Source organism: Heloderma suspectum, chromosome 10, assembly GCF_057233095.1.
Source record: "Heloderma suspectum isolate Gila_16-S chromosome 10, 16-S_ref, whole genome shotgun sequence".
Taxonomy (NCBI): Eukaryota; Metazoa; Chordata; class Lepidosauria; order Squamata; family Helodermatidae; genus Heloderma; species Heloderma suspectum.
In genome coordinates, this window is record NC_139467.1 from 34846622 (window position 1) to 34862998 (window position 16377).

Here is a 16377-nt window from a genome sequence, read left to right on the forward strand (position 1 = left end):
CTGGTACGGATATGTTTTCATTTGTCTCCTCTTGCCACCTACTGTATTTCAATGTAATGTATTTTAAGCTTCTCTATCACAGGACTCAGAACAATCTATAACAGTCAGTAACAAGTCATTACTCACTCATAAAGTCATAAAAAGAAATGCACACGTATAAAAGCTCACAGCAGACAATATTGCGGGTCACTACTCATTTTACTGGCTTCAAAATGTGGTCAGCCCGCCCTACCGCATTTCAGCTCATTCAGCTGACTGGACCCCTGGACGTCTTCCCAAAGTCTTACCCTGCGGTCACCCCTGCAGCCACAACACCCTTGTGCTGGCTGTTTTCCTTTTTCAAACAACCTTGAGGGCCAGTTTCATGGAAAGGCAGCACAGCCATTTATTGAGTAACTCAGTGCAATCACATGGGAACCTACTGTACTGACCACACATACATCACCAGAGCGAGGAGGGAGCAACATGGTGAAGAAAGCGTAACCATGTAACTCTCCAATTCCTGACTTCAGGGCAGGGGTAGACATAAGGTAAAAATCACTCTGCTATGTGGTCAAATCCCTCTCAGCCAACTGTAGGGCAGGAAGTCACGGATTCAAATGTCCCCTTAGCCAATAATTCACTAGGTAGCCTTGGGCATCACTCTTGGCCTCAGGCCCCTACCTACAATATACCATATGTACCTGCCCAGTCCCTAAGATCATCTTCAGGGGTTCCTCTCCAGGAGCCCCTGCCAAAAGAAGTAAAGCAGGTGGCTACCAGGAAAAGGGCATTTTGGGCTGTGGCCCCCCCGTTGTGGGGCGAACCCCCTAGAGAGGTTCGCCTGGCACCCAAGTTGTACTCTCCCCATCACCAGGTAAAGACCTTTTTATTTTCCCAGGCATTTTTAGCATTTTAGCATTCCAGTTTTTTAGCTCTGCTGTCTTAAATTTGCTATTGCATTTTAAATATCTGCACTGCTGCTAGGTTCTGCTCTGGTTGCATTTTTATTCTGTAGTTTTAATCTATTGTATTTTATATTGTATTTTCTGTTGTATTTTTGTGGTTTTAATTTAATGTGTGAACTGCCCAGAGAGCTTCAACTATCGGGCACTGTATAATAATGAAATGAATAAACAAACAAACAAACAAATGGGAGTAAGATTGCTGGCCTGCCTTAGAGGGCTATTGTCTGGATTACTAAGATAACTACTGTATCTTAATCCTTGAATGATTTTTTGTGGTTGTATCTGTCTCCTACTACTGTGCTTCCAGATGAGGCAATCTCTCCCCCTCTACAGGGGGTCATCATCTTCCATTTGTAACCCTCTCAGGTTTTCCTAGCGCTTCTTCTGTCCTTTTCCTTACCAGAAAAAAAATCCGTTAAGGAGAACAGATGTAATAGCTGCACAGTGCTTTAAAATTGGTTGCATTAAGATCGCTCGGTCTGGAAGCACCCGCTGTGTTGTTTACCCTCACAAGTCTTTGAGGCAGGTCACTATTATTTCCATTTTACAGAGGAGGAACTGAGGCTTGAAGCAAGAGTCCCGTTTCCCACCCTGAGATCACCTCTGGTGATGAAGGAACGATACAGACATTTAAATAATAAAAATAAAGTAGATAGAATAAAGTCTTTGGGTCTGAACAAGCAAAGCTCTTCGTATGTTCTTGCCTTTTCCCCATGCCACCTAGTAACATGAAAACAACATGGAGCACTAATACAGCCAAAAATATTCACAAAAGATCTCAGATTATCATAATAACCAGTGCTTTTTTCTGGTGGAACTCACCAGAACTGAGTTCTGGTACCTTTGTCCACTTGCTCCGCTAGAGAGCTTCGGCTATTGGGTGGTATAGAAATGAAATAATAAATACAATAAATATTTTAATGCTCTTCATTACAATTTAATCACCAACTACTCCCGTTGAAGCATAATCCAAGAGTTCCATTACCTTTTTCTCCAGGAAAAAAAGCACTGATAATAACACAGGATGGGGAAGGCAATCTTTGATCTGGAACAATTTGAACCCGTGAAAATGGTTGGTCTCGTGTTGCAATCTTCTGGGCACTTACCTGGAAGTAAGCCCCACTGAACATAGTGGGGAACTTACTTCTGAGTAAACATGCATAGGATTGCTCAGTTAGCCACCTACAGTGGCTCTCCTTTTGTTCCACAAGAAACTTCCTTTCCAAGTAATGAAAGGTGTGTAAGTCAGATGGTGCACCATGCTGGCTATAAAATTCACTTCCTCATTTCCAGCGATGCCTTTGGAATGATAGTGTTACGGGGACAAATTATCTTACCATTCAGTTGTGTAGTGAGATTGACTGTTCTGCATCGCTGCCACATCTGCTGCTTCTCATGTGCTAAGTGCAGGAGTGGCTAGATGCAAAGTATCATTTCAGCTGAGAAGCTTAGGGTGGCCATGCACCCTCCTTTATAGAGGACAGTTCTCTATTTGAAGGGCTTTAAACCAAGTCCAGTTTAAAGATAAAGAACCCTAAAAATGAGAGGAGGAGGCACCTTGGAGTTGCCCATCCACTGTTAGCACCTGGATGGCCGACTGAACAGGCTGGTACATATGGTACCTGTTTACAGTTTTCCCCACTATGGTGAGATGTATTTTATTTCTATTTAAATTATAGTCATGATTTCTACATTTACAACTATACATATATATTAGCAAATTTGTTATGTGAATCTGTGTTCTCTTTGGTCCTCTTTTCTGGTGATGAATTTTCCCTTTTTCAGTGATGTGTAAATGACCACGCTATTCTTTTCAAAATAAGGCTTATGTAAAAATTTAGTTTCCAAGAAGGGTCATGGTGGTGGTTGCTTGGTTTAGTTATTATTTTAAAAGACCAGTTCTGGTATTTTAGGCACTACAAAACATCCCTAGACTCCTGTCTGGGAACACCCAGTAAGTCCAAGAGAAACAGCTGGGAGCTGGCTACTACTGCCCGCCCCCCATCTGCCTCCTGAGGCAATCGCCTCATCCTGCCAAGTGGTAGGGCCGGCCCTGATTTGAGTGGGAGCACGTTTACACCTTAGTGAAAAATTAGGTAGAATTCTGCCTGTATAATTTTCCTTATGTCTCCACAAGTAAAAAGTTAGAAACTTACATGATTTATGAAAGCTGAATGTTCTGGGAAGGGCCTCGACTACACTGAGGAACCAAATGCAGCCCCTGCCCTGCCATAATGCTTAATATTCATCCAATATTTTCAAGGGTTCAACATGCTTTGCATACATTACCTGGTTAAACTTTACATCAGCCCTGCAATGAAGGCCATATTACAAGTTTGGGGCTGGGAGAATGGTGGGCAGTGTGTTTGTGGCAAAGTTGGGTTTCAAATTCTAACCCTTAGCTGTGACACGATACCAGCTCTTTAAATCCAAATGTCCTAACTCTGTTGGGGTTCTTGACAGATAATATTCAACAGAGAGCCTCTCTGTAACAAATCTTTACCTTGCTGCAAAAACCATGTAGACCAGATACTGGGGATCTATTGCAGTGCCTAAAATACCAGAACTGGTCTTTTAAAATAATAATCAAACAAACAAACCATCACCATGGTGGCCCTTCTCGGAAACTTTTTGAATGCAGGCCTTATTTTGAAAAGAGGAAGGGCTGAAGGGCAGGCAGCATCAGCTTCTTCTGCTTCTGACTCACTCCCACAGGAGCAGAGAGATGGGCAGCCACCTTCCCACGTGGATGGTGGCAGAGGCTCTGTCAAAGGGAACACTTTTGACATCCAGCAGAATCCACTGAGAAAGCCCTTCTGGGGCATAGGGTGGCCATGTGTCCTCTTTTGCAGAGGACCATACTCCATTTGAGGGCATCCTCTACTTGAAGGACTGCCCTGGCCAAGTCCGGCTCAAAGCTAAAGAACCATAGGAAGGCAGAGCTGGGTTTCAAGCTGCCAATCAGCTGTTAGCACCTGGACAGCAGCAGACCGAGGAGGCACACAGCTCACCTGGTCACAGTCTCCTCCACCATGATCAGTATTTTATTTCTCCTTAAATGGTAGTAATTAGTTCTGAATTTGCATCTATAGCTAGAAATTAGCATGTGTCAATTTTAGGCAAATCTTTTTTGGTGAGGCGCAAGCGGGCGCCCTAATTGTATCTGTCTCTCCTTCCCCCCACCCCCACCCCGCCACCACCACCAGGGCCTATGGTAGCATGGGGATGGAGGGAATACAATTTTAATTGGGGAGACAGTGCTGAGGAAAAGGTTAACCACCTCCTGAGCACCACTGCTTCAAACAAAATCAAATCTCCCCCCCCCCCCCAACTGCTTGAACATAAAAGCAAAAAGAAGAAAAGACGTGAGAGCCATTTTATGTCTTGGCTTGGGAGAAAGTGGCTGAGGTACATAATTTTGAGGTATATAATTCTTCCTACACCACTGTCACTGTCTATAATCCACTCCAAAATACTCCATGCATCTAATGAAGTGAATTCCAGTCCAGAAAAGCTTATGCCAGAATAAATGTGTTAGTCTTTAAGATCCCACAAGCCTTTGTAACTGTGTGTGCATGACATTTTCATCATCATCATGTTGAGGTCTATTCTAGTAAAATGAATTGTTGTATGTACATATGTATTTATTGCATTTATATACTGCTCCACATGCAAAAAGATTCCAGAATTGTGAACAATAAAATATATAATGATACAAAGATAAAAGAGATAAAAACACTATATTAAAAACTGTTATTTTTAAAAATAGAGTACTAATAAAAAACGCTGGCTGGTCAGTCAAGGAAGGCTTCATGGAGTAAAGAAGTTTTCAGGAGGCACCGGAAACAACACAGTGTTGGTGCCTGTCCGGCCTCCAGAGGCAGGGAATTCCATGGAAAGGGGGTCAGCACACTGAAGGCTCTTCTCTATGTGGACTCTAGTCAGACCATAGATCCACGCAGAACCACCAAGAGCATGTCCTCTGATGAGCTCAATGACCAAGCAAGTTGATAAGGGAGTAGGAGATAACTGAATATTATATTGTATAATTATTGTAATTGACTATCAATTACTTATTTGTATTTTATAATGAACTTACTTTACTGCTACTGAATGTTGTTTTGGGTGCTATTGTTAACATATTATCAGTTGTAAACTACGTTGAGCGCAGTCTATGTAGGAAAGGGGAATTCACATAAATCTGACTTGCCTTGACATGAATGTCCTAAGCATAGCAATGGGAAACTTGTGGCCTTCCAAATGTTTTGGCCTACAACTCCCATCACCCCTCACTATTGGTTACGCTGGCTAGGGCTGATGGGAGTTGTAGGCCAAAACATCTGGAGTGGCCACAAGTTGCCCACCCCTGTTCTAGCGCCTAGTCTATGATGCATGCACATAATGGAGTCACCATAGGAGAGTCACAGTCAATTGACTTACAATCTCATAGGAAAATGGCTATTTATTTAGGACATTTATACATAGGTCTTCAGGCCTTCCAGAGTAGATAGCGATTTTCTAAGCTAGCAGGATAATACTTAAGGCAGTCTGGTTGCATATTATTTATTCCAAAAATTTAAAATGGCCGAATGAAAATGCGTAATGTGCCATTGTAGCTGTATAACTGGGGACCAACTTTATCACACTAAGAATAGGATTAGAGCAGAGTTGTTACAGAAGGACATCAAGAAGAATTATATGAGCCCTAGTAGAATATTTACAGCCTCCGATGTCAACCCTGTGGTCTGAAATGCAAGTGTCTGATTTGGAAAGGCAAACTACATGCTTATTTATAGAGTAGATGCATATGTGAATTTATTACATGGGCTGCAACTGACTTGAGGAAGAGACATGATTTATTCCAGTGTTTGATAGGGTCTTTAAAGGATGAGATCTGTGAGCCAGTGAAATACCACTTTTCTGTTAAGAGACAAAGTAATGAGTGGGAGTGGTGATTTAAAGTACACAGGGCTGCTACATCCTTTGCCTATGCTGTGTTTCTTCTGGTGGGGGTTACTCTAGGTCTTGGATACCCATTGGAAGAGAAACCACCAGGGGGAGATTTGGGGAGGAAAAGGGTCCAGCACCCCCTCCCTTTCTCCCCTAATGCACACATTTCCCCACCCTGAAAAACCCATTCCAGTTTCTGTCCAGCCCCCTACTCTTTGGGAACATAGGAAGCTGCTTTATACTGAACAGAACATTAGTCCATCTAGCCCAGCATTACCAACACTGACTGGCAGCAATGGCTCTCCAGGGTTTCAGGCATTTTTTCCTGGCCTACCTAGAGGTGCCACAGATCAAATCTGGGGCCTTCTGTATGCAAAGCATGTGGTCCACCACTGAGCTACAGCTCCATCCTTTCTCCTGGACAGATTGCAAAGAAATCGCTCGAAGGTTTTATGATTTAATATCCCACCTTTTTTCCATTGTAGAACTCGAGGTGGATACGTGCAGTTCTCAGGTGGTCTCCCCTCCAAGCACTGACCAGACCCAGACCTGCTTAGCCTCAGACCATGCCCTGGGAGCAGATAGCAACCAAATAATAGGGATGACCATGTACCAAGCAGTTAACTTACCACAGAGTACATGAGACTACTTGGTAAGGTGCTTGTCTGCATTATCTTGGCAAGTAATTAGCTTTTGATCAGATCCAGAAAATGGGCTCAAGTGGCTTAATGAACACTGTAGGAGGTCACCACTTGGTAAGCTGTATTCACTTCTTGTCATCATCTTTATGGCTATTTCTTTGCTCTTCTCCCCACCCCACTTTGTAATGTAGACTGGAAACCAGAGCCTTAAAGCTGTATGGTTTCAGTCAAAAGAAGGGCTCAGCCTTCCTGAGGCAGAAGTCTCCCAGTGGTGTGGGTAGCAGATGTTTCATTTGGGGTTGCTCAGAATTTATTTGGCAGTGAAACACCCCCAGTGTTGTATTTGTGTGGCCTGAAGTCATCCTGTGTTAAAGTACCTTGTGCAAAGCCCATGTTTGACTGGAGAACGCATATACATCTCAAAGAAAAGTCTCCTGGTCATGGGGGATGTATGATACAGTGTGGTCTCAAGTTTATTTTGTGGTGCAGGGGCATATAAGCTTCAGTTCCTTATTCAAGCTGTTCATGCAGCCGTTTCAAATATGAAACTATTAACCAAGTTTAGCTTCATGAACAGAATACAGTTTCCCAGCTGCAGTAGGGGCTGAGCTTTTCAGTGACGAGGAAGCAAAATGATACACTGAAGCAGCAATAAAAGCGTGCACTGGAGTAAACTATAAAGTCTACACCTTCCCATTGTAGTTGTCTAAGGGAATTACTTCTTGATTTATTGACTGTTCCTATTGCTAAGCTTTGGGACACTGGATTCCTTCCCTCTCACCCACCCCGAAACTTTCCAAGTACTTCATTACCTAAGCAAACACACCTCCCCTATCACCAGATAAACCTAACTCCCAATCAGCACAGAACGGGAAAATGCACCAGCTTCTGATATGTAAATCAAATCACCTGCTTGGAAATAAATTAAGTAGCAGGAGCCGGGTAACAGCAGGCCTTTTCTAGGGAAATGGCCGAGAAGTGTACTAGCCCCAAAGGAAGAGTAGACGAGCACCAGGTCTCTGCTGTGATGGTGGAGTCATCAGGGAAGAAACAGACACATTCACATGAATTATGACTGCTGCTTTTATGTTAAGAGTTTTTAATGTTCTGGAAATAGATTTAAACAGCCAACTTTGTAACAGGTAGCATACTCCAAATACATGAAGTTGTAACAGTACTTTACTGCAAGCCAGTATAACCTCAGCCCCATGCTGGGAATAGCCTTCAAAGTAGTCTAATGCAAGCCAAGCCTCCCTCCTTTTATTGGTGGTGGTGGACGACACAGGGCGAAGCCTAGTTTACCACTAGCCATCCACCCCCTCCATCTTCCAAACCCTGCCTCTTCGTGCGATGTTCCACAGCACGGCCAGCTCAATCAAGTCACTTGGGTGACTAGAAAACCCAGAAGTGGAAAGTCTAGAACATCACTCTCCCCCGAGCTTATTAATATGGGGGCAAGATGAAAATTGCAGCAGCTCGAACAGGAAAATGTCACAATAAATCGTGTCCGCAAAAGGTCACCTCTGTCCATTTCCAACCTTGCTGTCTTTGGGGGCACCTAAAAGCTTTTGCCTGAGAGAGGCCACCTCCGCACCTCACACGGTGGGGTCACCTCCGTTTCAGGGAGAGAACACAAGGCATATAAATGGTAAAAAATTTCATTTGTCCTTTTGAAAAACATTGTTCACCACTGCCACCACCTGTTGCAACTCCTGATGGTTATAGACACTTCCTCAGGTTTTGAGGATTCATTTGGTCAGCGCAATATTCTCAAAGTTCTACAGACCTGGTCCCTATTAGTTCTTATCAGATACCCAGTCTAAGAAAGTAGGGGGTGGCAGGTTAGCACCCCAAGAATCCCCTTTCTAAAGCAGCCTACCTGATAGCTCCATTGCTACAACTACTGGGCTCTTCACAGTTCTCTCCCCTCTGCACAGGCAACAAGGAGGCCAAGCAGCACCTTTCAGAGGAGCAGATTTGGCTCCAAGGACTGCCTGTTGCTCATCACCTCTCAACTGCTTTAAGAGACAGGTGGCCTAGACATTTGAGCAGTCATATGCAATTAATTTTGTGACAGATTAATAGGTGATCTCACTACTGTACATAAGACTCTAACTGAAAGATCAAATCCTGCAACTTCACAGATGCAGAGGGATGAGATCCCTAAACAGGAGTTTGGTGCCAGCTATTGGAGAAACTAGTTGAAGTATGAAGGGTTTTAAGACTCACACATAGAGCTGTACCGCCTAGATATCATGATTCACATTCAGGAATTCATTGCAACATGGCTTCTCTAAGTTTACTTTATCATGCAAAAAGAGACTCAATACTTCATCCTGATCACACCACAGTAAATATGGAACAGGGCTTTGACCATTTATTGGGAATAAGCAATAATTTTCTCTAGAATAAATGTAACAAGGTGTTTTTTAAACGTGGACAGAACAAAATCATAATGTGGGAAATGATGCATCATAAAAGCTGTTGACAAGTAACAAGTAGCTTTGCCTTTGTTTTTAATAAACTGGCAAGAATTAAGAGTTATTCTGGCAAAGCAGCAATTACCTTTAGTCTTCACCTTATCACACTTGCATCCAAGGAGCTTAGGGCTGCATACATGGAGTTATCCCATTATCCTACCAACCCCATGAGAAAGTCTAAATGGCTGAGGGTTTAAATGGCTGAAGGCCATCCAGTTAATTTTAGTGCTATATGGGTTTTGAAATGGGTTTTACTGGTCCACCTCCAACACTCAATTAACTAGTAATAACTGTACTCATGAAACCTGGTCCCAAGCCAAGACAGTCTTCATCTACTAATAAGACAAAGTTCTGATTAAGCTTGGAATTCTATAGAGCAGCCTTCCCCAAACTGGGGCCCTCCAGATGTGTTGGACTACAACTCAGGCCAACACATCTGGAGGGGGCCAGGTTGAGGAAGGTGAATATAGACCATCTTAAATCACTATAAATTGGGGTCCATACATTTGCACTGGCCTCAGTAGCTAGCCATTATTTGTGGTTGCCTCCTTCCCCTATGGCTTCTAACAGATATACTCAAAGGGAGGGGTAGATTTATTTTTTTGCTGTACATTAGGCTTTGGAGATGTTCAAGCATGAGCAATTAATGCTGCTTATGAACATCTCCATAATGTGGAGCAGTGAGACTGGGACCCCCCCACCAACTTATGTCAGAGACTGTGGTGGGGGAGGGAAAGGAGAGGAAGTCTGTTTCTGTCACTGGACACAAAGTGAGACACCCTTTTGCCACGTGATTTACAGAGAATCTGCTATCACTGATGATTTAATACATAAAATAGAAACCAACACTTATACTTCCCACCCCCTCTCTTCAGTCATTTGGTTCAATCATAAAAAAAGTATTCACTATTAGACATGTAGTGTTATAGAAAATTGAGTATCTGGGATCTTAAGGTGCTATTTTGCTAAGAGACATTGAGAAGGGAAACGAAGTAGTAAGAGACTCACACAAATGAACAGAACTAGCCTTACTTGTCAAGTCTAGGCAGCTGGGTGGTCAGCACCTTTCCAGCAGCAGTGGCAGAAAGAAAACTATCTTGGTGCAAGTTTTTCTCCCATCCTGAGAAAGCGGGTTTGGAGAGTAAAGAAACAGGCTTGATGCCAGGAGAGCAAAGGAAGGACCAGGCAATGAGAAAGCAATTCAACCAGAAGCCCACTGGGACCTGCTGACTAGCACTCTCAGACAAAGAGCTGGGGATCTGAAAAGAGGGAAACTATCAAAATGTAGGACCTAGCAGACTATAAAGCCTGAGCTTTTAAGGAAGGGATGAGGGAAAGAGGAAAAGATTTAAAATATTCTCCCAGGCCTGCATTGGGGCACAGCTGCACTGTCACTACTGTAGACGATATCTGTGCACTTTTGCAACTCATGTAACTTTGCTGGGGGATGCCTACTACAGCCCTGAGAGAGGGTAAAGGATCCAGCTGGTTAGACAAGTGGTGCAAGGTTTTTCAAGGAGCCATAAGGCTATAGGACCCTCCCTAGCTACATTGTTCCTGCTGCTGGAGGTACAAGATAAACACAGAAAAGAATTATTCTGCATTAGGAACAGCCATAGCAGAAGGCGTTCACTAGCCAAGAAAAGTTAGGAAACAAGTGCCAAAGAGAGAATCAATCCATAATCTGCACCTTCTTTGTATACATTTCAGTTTTCATAATTAACAGTGAGCAGAAAGACAACTGTTACAGTTCTAATTTTGTTTTTTGCCTCACGTCAATTCACAAGAGTACCTTGAAATTCAACACACACACACACACAACCAACTATGGCATTTCTAAGGAAAAACACACACACACACACACACACACACACACACAAAACAAACCTGTTTGGAAATTTGATTCTATCACCCCAAACCAGTTTGAGATTCTTCTACTGATAACAATGTACATTGTACATTACATGTATATTTCATCAATATAGTACTTAGAACATAATGCTAATCAGATCATGTTATACATCAGCACACAAAAATATACATGAGAGACTCACATACAAAACCATGTGGTAACCCATATAGAGATGGCAGCAGCCATGTTCCTTTCAGCCTTCCGAACACCAAGAAAATGGTAACACATATTCCAGAAATGGCACTTTCCTAGTATGCTAGGACTTGAAACCCAGTGGATTTGCTACATCTTGGAAGTTAACCTTAAAAATTAAAGTGCTCTTCAAAATGTTGGTGTCTAAAGTCTTCTTGCTGCGAGACGACTACAAGAGAAGTCTGGTGCCGCTATATGTAACGCAGCACTGCAAACATGACTGCCATCCACTGCCATTATCAGGTAGCCTCAAATCAGTAGTGCATCCCACCCGCTACCTCTAGCGTACATTCAAGAGTTTTTGTTTCATTTAATAATGTTGGCGGCGGATCTGGACGCTTCGTCTGGACAATCTTCTGTTTGGGATTTTTGATTTCTTCTTCCTCTTCTGTTTCACTTTCGCACACATGGACGACAACACTGGGGGTGGACTCTGTTCCTGCATGAAGCTCATACTTCTCCCCTAGAGGGTATGACAAGTTACAGCATTACTAGACCAGCAGGGTAAACAGTATGAAATTCAAAAGCCACAAAAAAATCGTACATTCTAATAGTCATACTGATATAGTGGAAAGAAGAAAATACTTGGCACATGCATATTGCTTGTCTTATAGTGTGCAAAAAATAATATAGGGACAGCAATTTAACACAATTCTAGCATCTAAATTTGCTTCATCTGAGGCAAGGAAGAAAGACAGAGCCTCAAGTTTAAGAATGAAAATGTTTGCTGTGCAACGTGTCCAGCACATTTTGATTTGTTTTCTTCAGGGGCAAGAAATTGCTTTCTTGTTATAGCGGTTGACTTATATAAAATATTTTAACCCACCCTTCATCCTAATGGATTCTAGAGTGACATACAATAGTAAAAGTAAAATATAATAAAGACACTATAATGCAATACAGCACATCAACCTTCAAATAACAATAAGACTAAAAGGTCTTCTCTTCTTCCGAGAAGAGTCTCACCTGAAGATCTTAATTCACAGGCGGGATGGTATGGAAGGAGGCACTCCTTGACGTGTTTGGGTCTCAAGCCAGTTAGGGAATTAAAAGGTCAGTACTAGCACCCTGAATGGAGCTTGGAAGCACATGGGCAGCCAATGTAATTCTTTAAGAATTGATGTAATATGGCTCCACCTAGCTCAGCCAGTCAGAAGCCTAGCTGCCAAATTCTGAACTAATTGAAGCATTTGAGTTATTTCCAAGGGGAGCCCCACATATATTACAGTAATCCAACCAGGAGATTACCAGAGTATGAATCACTGGAGGCAAGCTATACCTGTCTAGAAATAATTGGTGAATCAGTCAAAGCTGATAAATAAAAGGTACTCTGGGCCTCCAGTGGCAATGCTGGATCAAGGAGCACCCCAGAACTGCATACCTCTTCTTTCAGGAGCACAAGCCCATCCAGCACAAGCCCATCCAGACCCGAGAATCACCCACCCCAAATGCTTCCATCTTCTCAGGATTCAGCCTCAGTTTATTAGCCCTCATCCAGCCAATTACCACAGCCAGTCAACAGTTCAGCCTCGACTGACTAGGATGACAAAGAAAAAAAGGCTGGGTGTCATCAGTGTACTGATTCTACTGATGACACTTCAATCCAAAGCCTCAGCTGACCTTACCTGAGTCTTTATAGAGATGTTGAAGAGCATAGGGGAATCAAATGAAACTTGCAGGACCCCATGGCACAAATGCCATGAGGTGAAGCAGAAATCCCCCAATATTACTTTCCGAAACTGACCCTGCAGGTGTGAGTGTAACCACCATATCTCCTGGCCTCAAGCCACAGAGCCAGTCCAATGAGATACCATGGCTGATGGCATCAAACACATTAAATTTGTGGCTTTGCTTTTGGTTTTTTTGCCAAGTTTGGAGGCTCAGCTTTCACGGTATGTTACAAACCCAACGTATATCAAAGCAAGCCAGAAACATCTCAAAGTATATTCAAGACCCAGAAATAGGAATTATTCTTTCAATATAAGTGGCAGAGTTCCCTGCTGGAAACCAATTTAAATTGTTAATACTATGTATATCATAGCAAGGCCCAACCTAGAAATACACAACCTCTATAAACGCTTCCAGATCAAACATACTAACAGAGATTTAAAAAACAAACAAACTGATGGATCTAGGAGCAATGCTATACTCCGGAACAAGCAATTATAGTCACAGTGTTTTCTGGAATACAAATTTAGGAGCAAATATGGGAGGCCAACCAACATACTTCTAATGAGGCTTTTAATGAAGTATCAGGAAGCAACCACAGATTTCTATGCTTACAAAAAACAAGTTTCTAGCTCTCAAGACTGCAGAAGAAAACCAGAGGACAATTTGAGTGGAATAGCATCTCAGAAGCTGTATTAGTTCACTTATTCCCAACCCCTACACTCTGGCTCTACCCACCTATAGTGTATTCCCCCTCTGAAAATCCCATCTTCCTTCATGAGTCTAATTAAAAAAAGAAAAGAAAAAAACTTCAGCTTGCCAACCCCACCACCACAGAAAGAGAATCTCTTCAAACTGTGCAGAGTACAAACTTATAGAGGCCATTCCAACTGCAAAACCTGAGTTTCCTGATTATGGGATTCTGGCTAAAAATTTCCACTAAAAGTATTTTTTTCCATATATAGGCCTTTATTACAGTCTTGCAAATAAGTCCACCAATGTTAGTAGCCCACCCACTCACAAGCCCCTACCCACATCAGTCACTTGTGCCGCCCCCCCCCCCCCCCCGAGCCAATTCTTAAAAATTTCCTTGGCCTGATCACCTGGAGACAATTCTTACATGGCACTGGTTATCAGACATGGCAATTTACAAGCCACTTTTACTAACACAGAGGTGGAGAAAGGAAGGCAGAAAGAAAACACTCCTACCAGGCCCCAATTTTGAAACAGCACAGAGCAAGTCATAGTTTATCATGGGAGTGGCATCTTCACTCTGCTTCCATCCTACTGGTGGGGATGCGGGTGGTGATATCAGGAACTGCTTGACAGGTTGTGGGGGCAAGAGGTAAGATTTGTCTCCCACTTCACTGGGCATCTGAACCTGAAAGAACAAACATAGCCAGAACAGTCAGAGAAGGAGAGCAGCATTCCCTGTCAGATTGTTCTTAAATGTCTTTCTAGCTTCTCATCCAGTATAGCCACAGAACTTGAGAAAACTGTTTCACTGACTGGAGAAGACATCTAGTTACTAAATGCATAGCTGCTTTCCCTTCTAGCTGTTTTAGTTAAACACTGACAATGCAAGTTGGTAAAGAAGACATTAATTGAAGCCAAAACACCTACTTTAAGTGCAGAACAGCGTAAAATCCTTCCTACATTCATTCTTTCAACTGGGTAGGTCATTTTGTAGCACAGCAATGTGCTCAAAGTTACCCACTGAATCATTGGAAGGACAGATACTGAAGCTCAAATATTTTGGCCACCTAATGCGAAGAGAAAACTCTCTGGAAAAGGCCCTGATGCTGGGAAAGATTGAAGGCAAAAGGAGAAGGGGACGGCAGAGGATGAGATGGCTAGATAGCATCACCGATGCAATGAATACGGACTTGAGCACGCTCCGGGAGAGACTTAACGACTGAACAACAAAGGATTTGATCCCCAGCCTCATGCCCAAATACATCCAGGGCTGTGGATGTGCTGTGATTCTGTGGGAGCACAGAATACGATAGCAGAGTGGAAACTTCCCATTAAAAAAAAAGTTTCTAGCTTTAATGGTATGTCTGAAAGTGTATGGCTAATGCTTGCTGAAACCCAAAAAGTTGGGTAAGGCTGAATAAGAAATCCAGTGGTGGTAGGAGGGGGAGATATCCATGCCCTCCACAGATTCTTACCCCTCTCCATGGCTACTGAAGCCAAAGTAAGATTATGGAAAAGGGTAAACAAAAACAGAGTTATGCGAAGTGAGAGAAATCAGTTGCATCTGATAAAGTGAAGTGTCTATGAAAGCCTATGCCGTAATAAATTTGCTAGTCTTGAAGGGAGCAATCCTATGTCTGCTAGCCAGCGGCTAGACAGCCATAGGATACGCCTGTTTCCAGGAACTGACCTCGGAGCTTGCGCTCCAAGGTCGATTCCTGGAGAACCTCCCCACCTCCCCCGGCGCTGCCTCGCAGGCAGCTCAGGATGGCCCCATGCTCCGCATTCAGAAGAGGAGTGCGGAGCAGCAAAAATGGGGCATTCCAGGGCGGGGAAGGCAGAAATGCTGGTACGACACATCCTATGTGTCGTCTGGCAGCCTCCTCCTCCACTCCACCTTCCCGCACCTGGACAGCCGAAATTGGATGTCTAGCCACAAATTCAGGGTGGCTGAAGCACAGAGGGGATGACCCCCTCCGTGCTTCTCCTGCCCTGCATTGGATAGGCAGTCGCCTCCGAGTTCGGAGGCGGCTGCCGATCCCCATAGGATTGTGCCCTAAGGCACAAGACTTTGCTGTTTTTGCTGCAAGAGACTAACATGGCTGCCCCTCTAGTAATTCATACAGGTCACAGAAATAAGATCTTCTAAGAAATATTTTCTTAGTGAAGAGTTCTGTGCGAAGGCACAGAATCTTGGGGAGCAATCCTATCAGGATAGGCAGCCGCCTCCGAACTCGGGGGTGACTACCTACCCAATGCATGGTGGGAAGAGTGTGGAGGAGATCCTCTCCTCTGTGCTCCAGCCGCCCTGCATTCGCAGCTGGACAGCCAATTTTGGCTATCTAGCTACGGGAGGTCGGAGCGTGGGGTGGAGAGGCCAGACAACGCATAGGAAGTGTTGTACTGGCACTTCTGCACTTCCCGCCCCTAGGAACTCCCCCTTTTGCCCTGTCCTGCTCTTACAAGCCCAGGGATGATCTGTGCTGCCTATGAGGTGGCAGGGGAGCGGGCGGGGAGGCAGTTGTCCGGGAACCAACCAATCTTATGGCTATCTAGCCCCTGCCTAGCACCCATAGGATTGCACCCTTAATTTGTTTTTGGGTTTTTTTGGCATGAAGTACATGCAGCCCTGGTTGTCTATATACTGAAATACAGCAGCTCATAAGATATCTGCAAGGAACATACTGGCTTGTATACATGGCTTTCTCAATGGAAAGCTCTTTGATCCTCATGGTTACCAACTCTCCTGGTTGTGTTTGTGCTAAAGCATTCAACAGTGACATACAGGCTATATTCAGCTTCCTAAGCCCATCTTTGCATTAATGGGACTACAAGCAATTTACAAGAGCAGCTCCTTGGCCCAGACAGATCCACAAGACAGGGAGTTTTCC

General features: G+C 43.6%; 1 protein-coding gene across 5 annotated transcripts in view; it reads right to left on the bottom strand.

The window, feature by feature from the left end:
• Window positions 1-6685: 6685 nt before the first annotated feature.
• The window catches only part of RCAN3 (regulator of calcineurin 3), a 34088-nt gene continuing 24396 nt past the window's right edge, over window positions 6686-16377 (bottom strand). For all 5 annotated transcript variants that reach the window (XM_084815898.1, XM_084815900.1, XM_084815899.1 and 2 more), the window contains 2 exons: window positions 14000-14171; window positions 6686-11585 (listed from right to left, as the gene is read on the bottom strand). In XM_084815898.1, coding sequence (XP_084672024.1) covers window positions 11377-11585; window positions 14000-14171 — 381 coding nt within the window. In that variant the 3' untranslated portion in view covers window positions 6686-11376. The remainder of the gene's footprint in view (window positions 11586-13999; window positions 14172-16377) is intronic.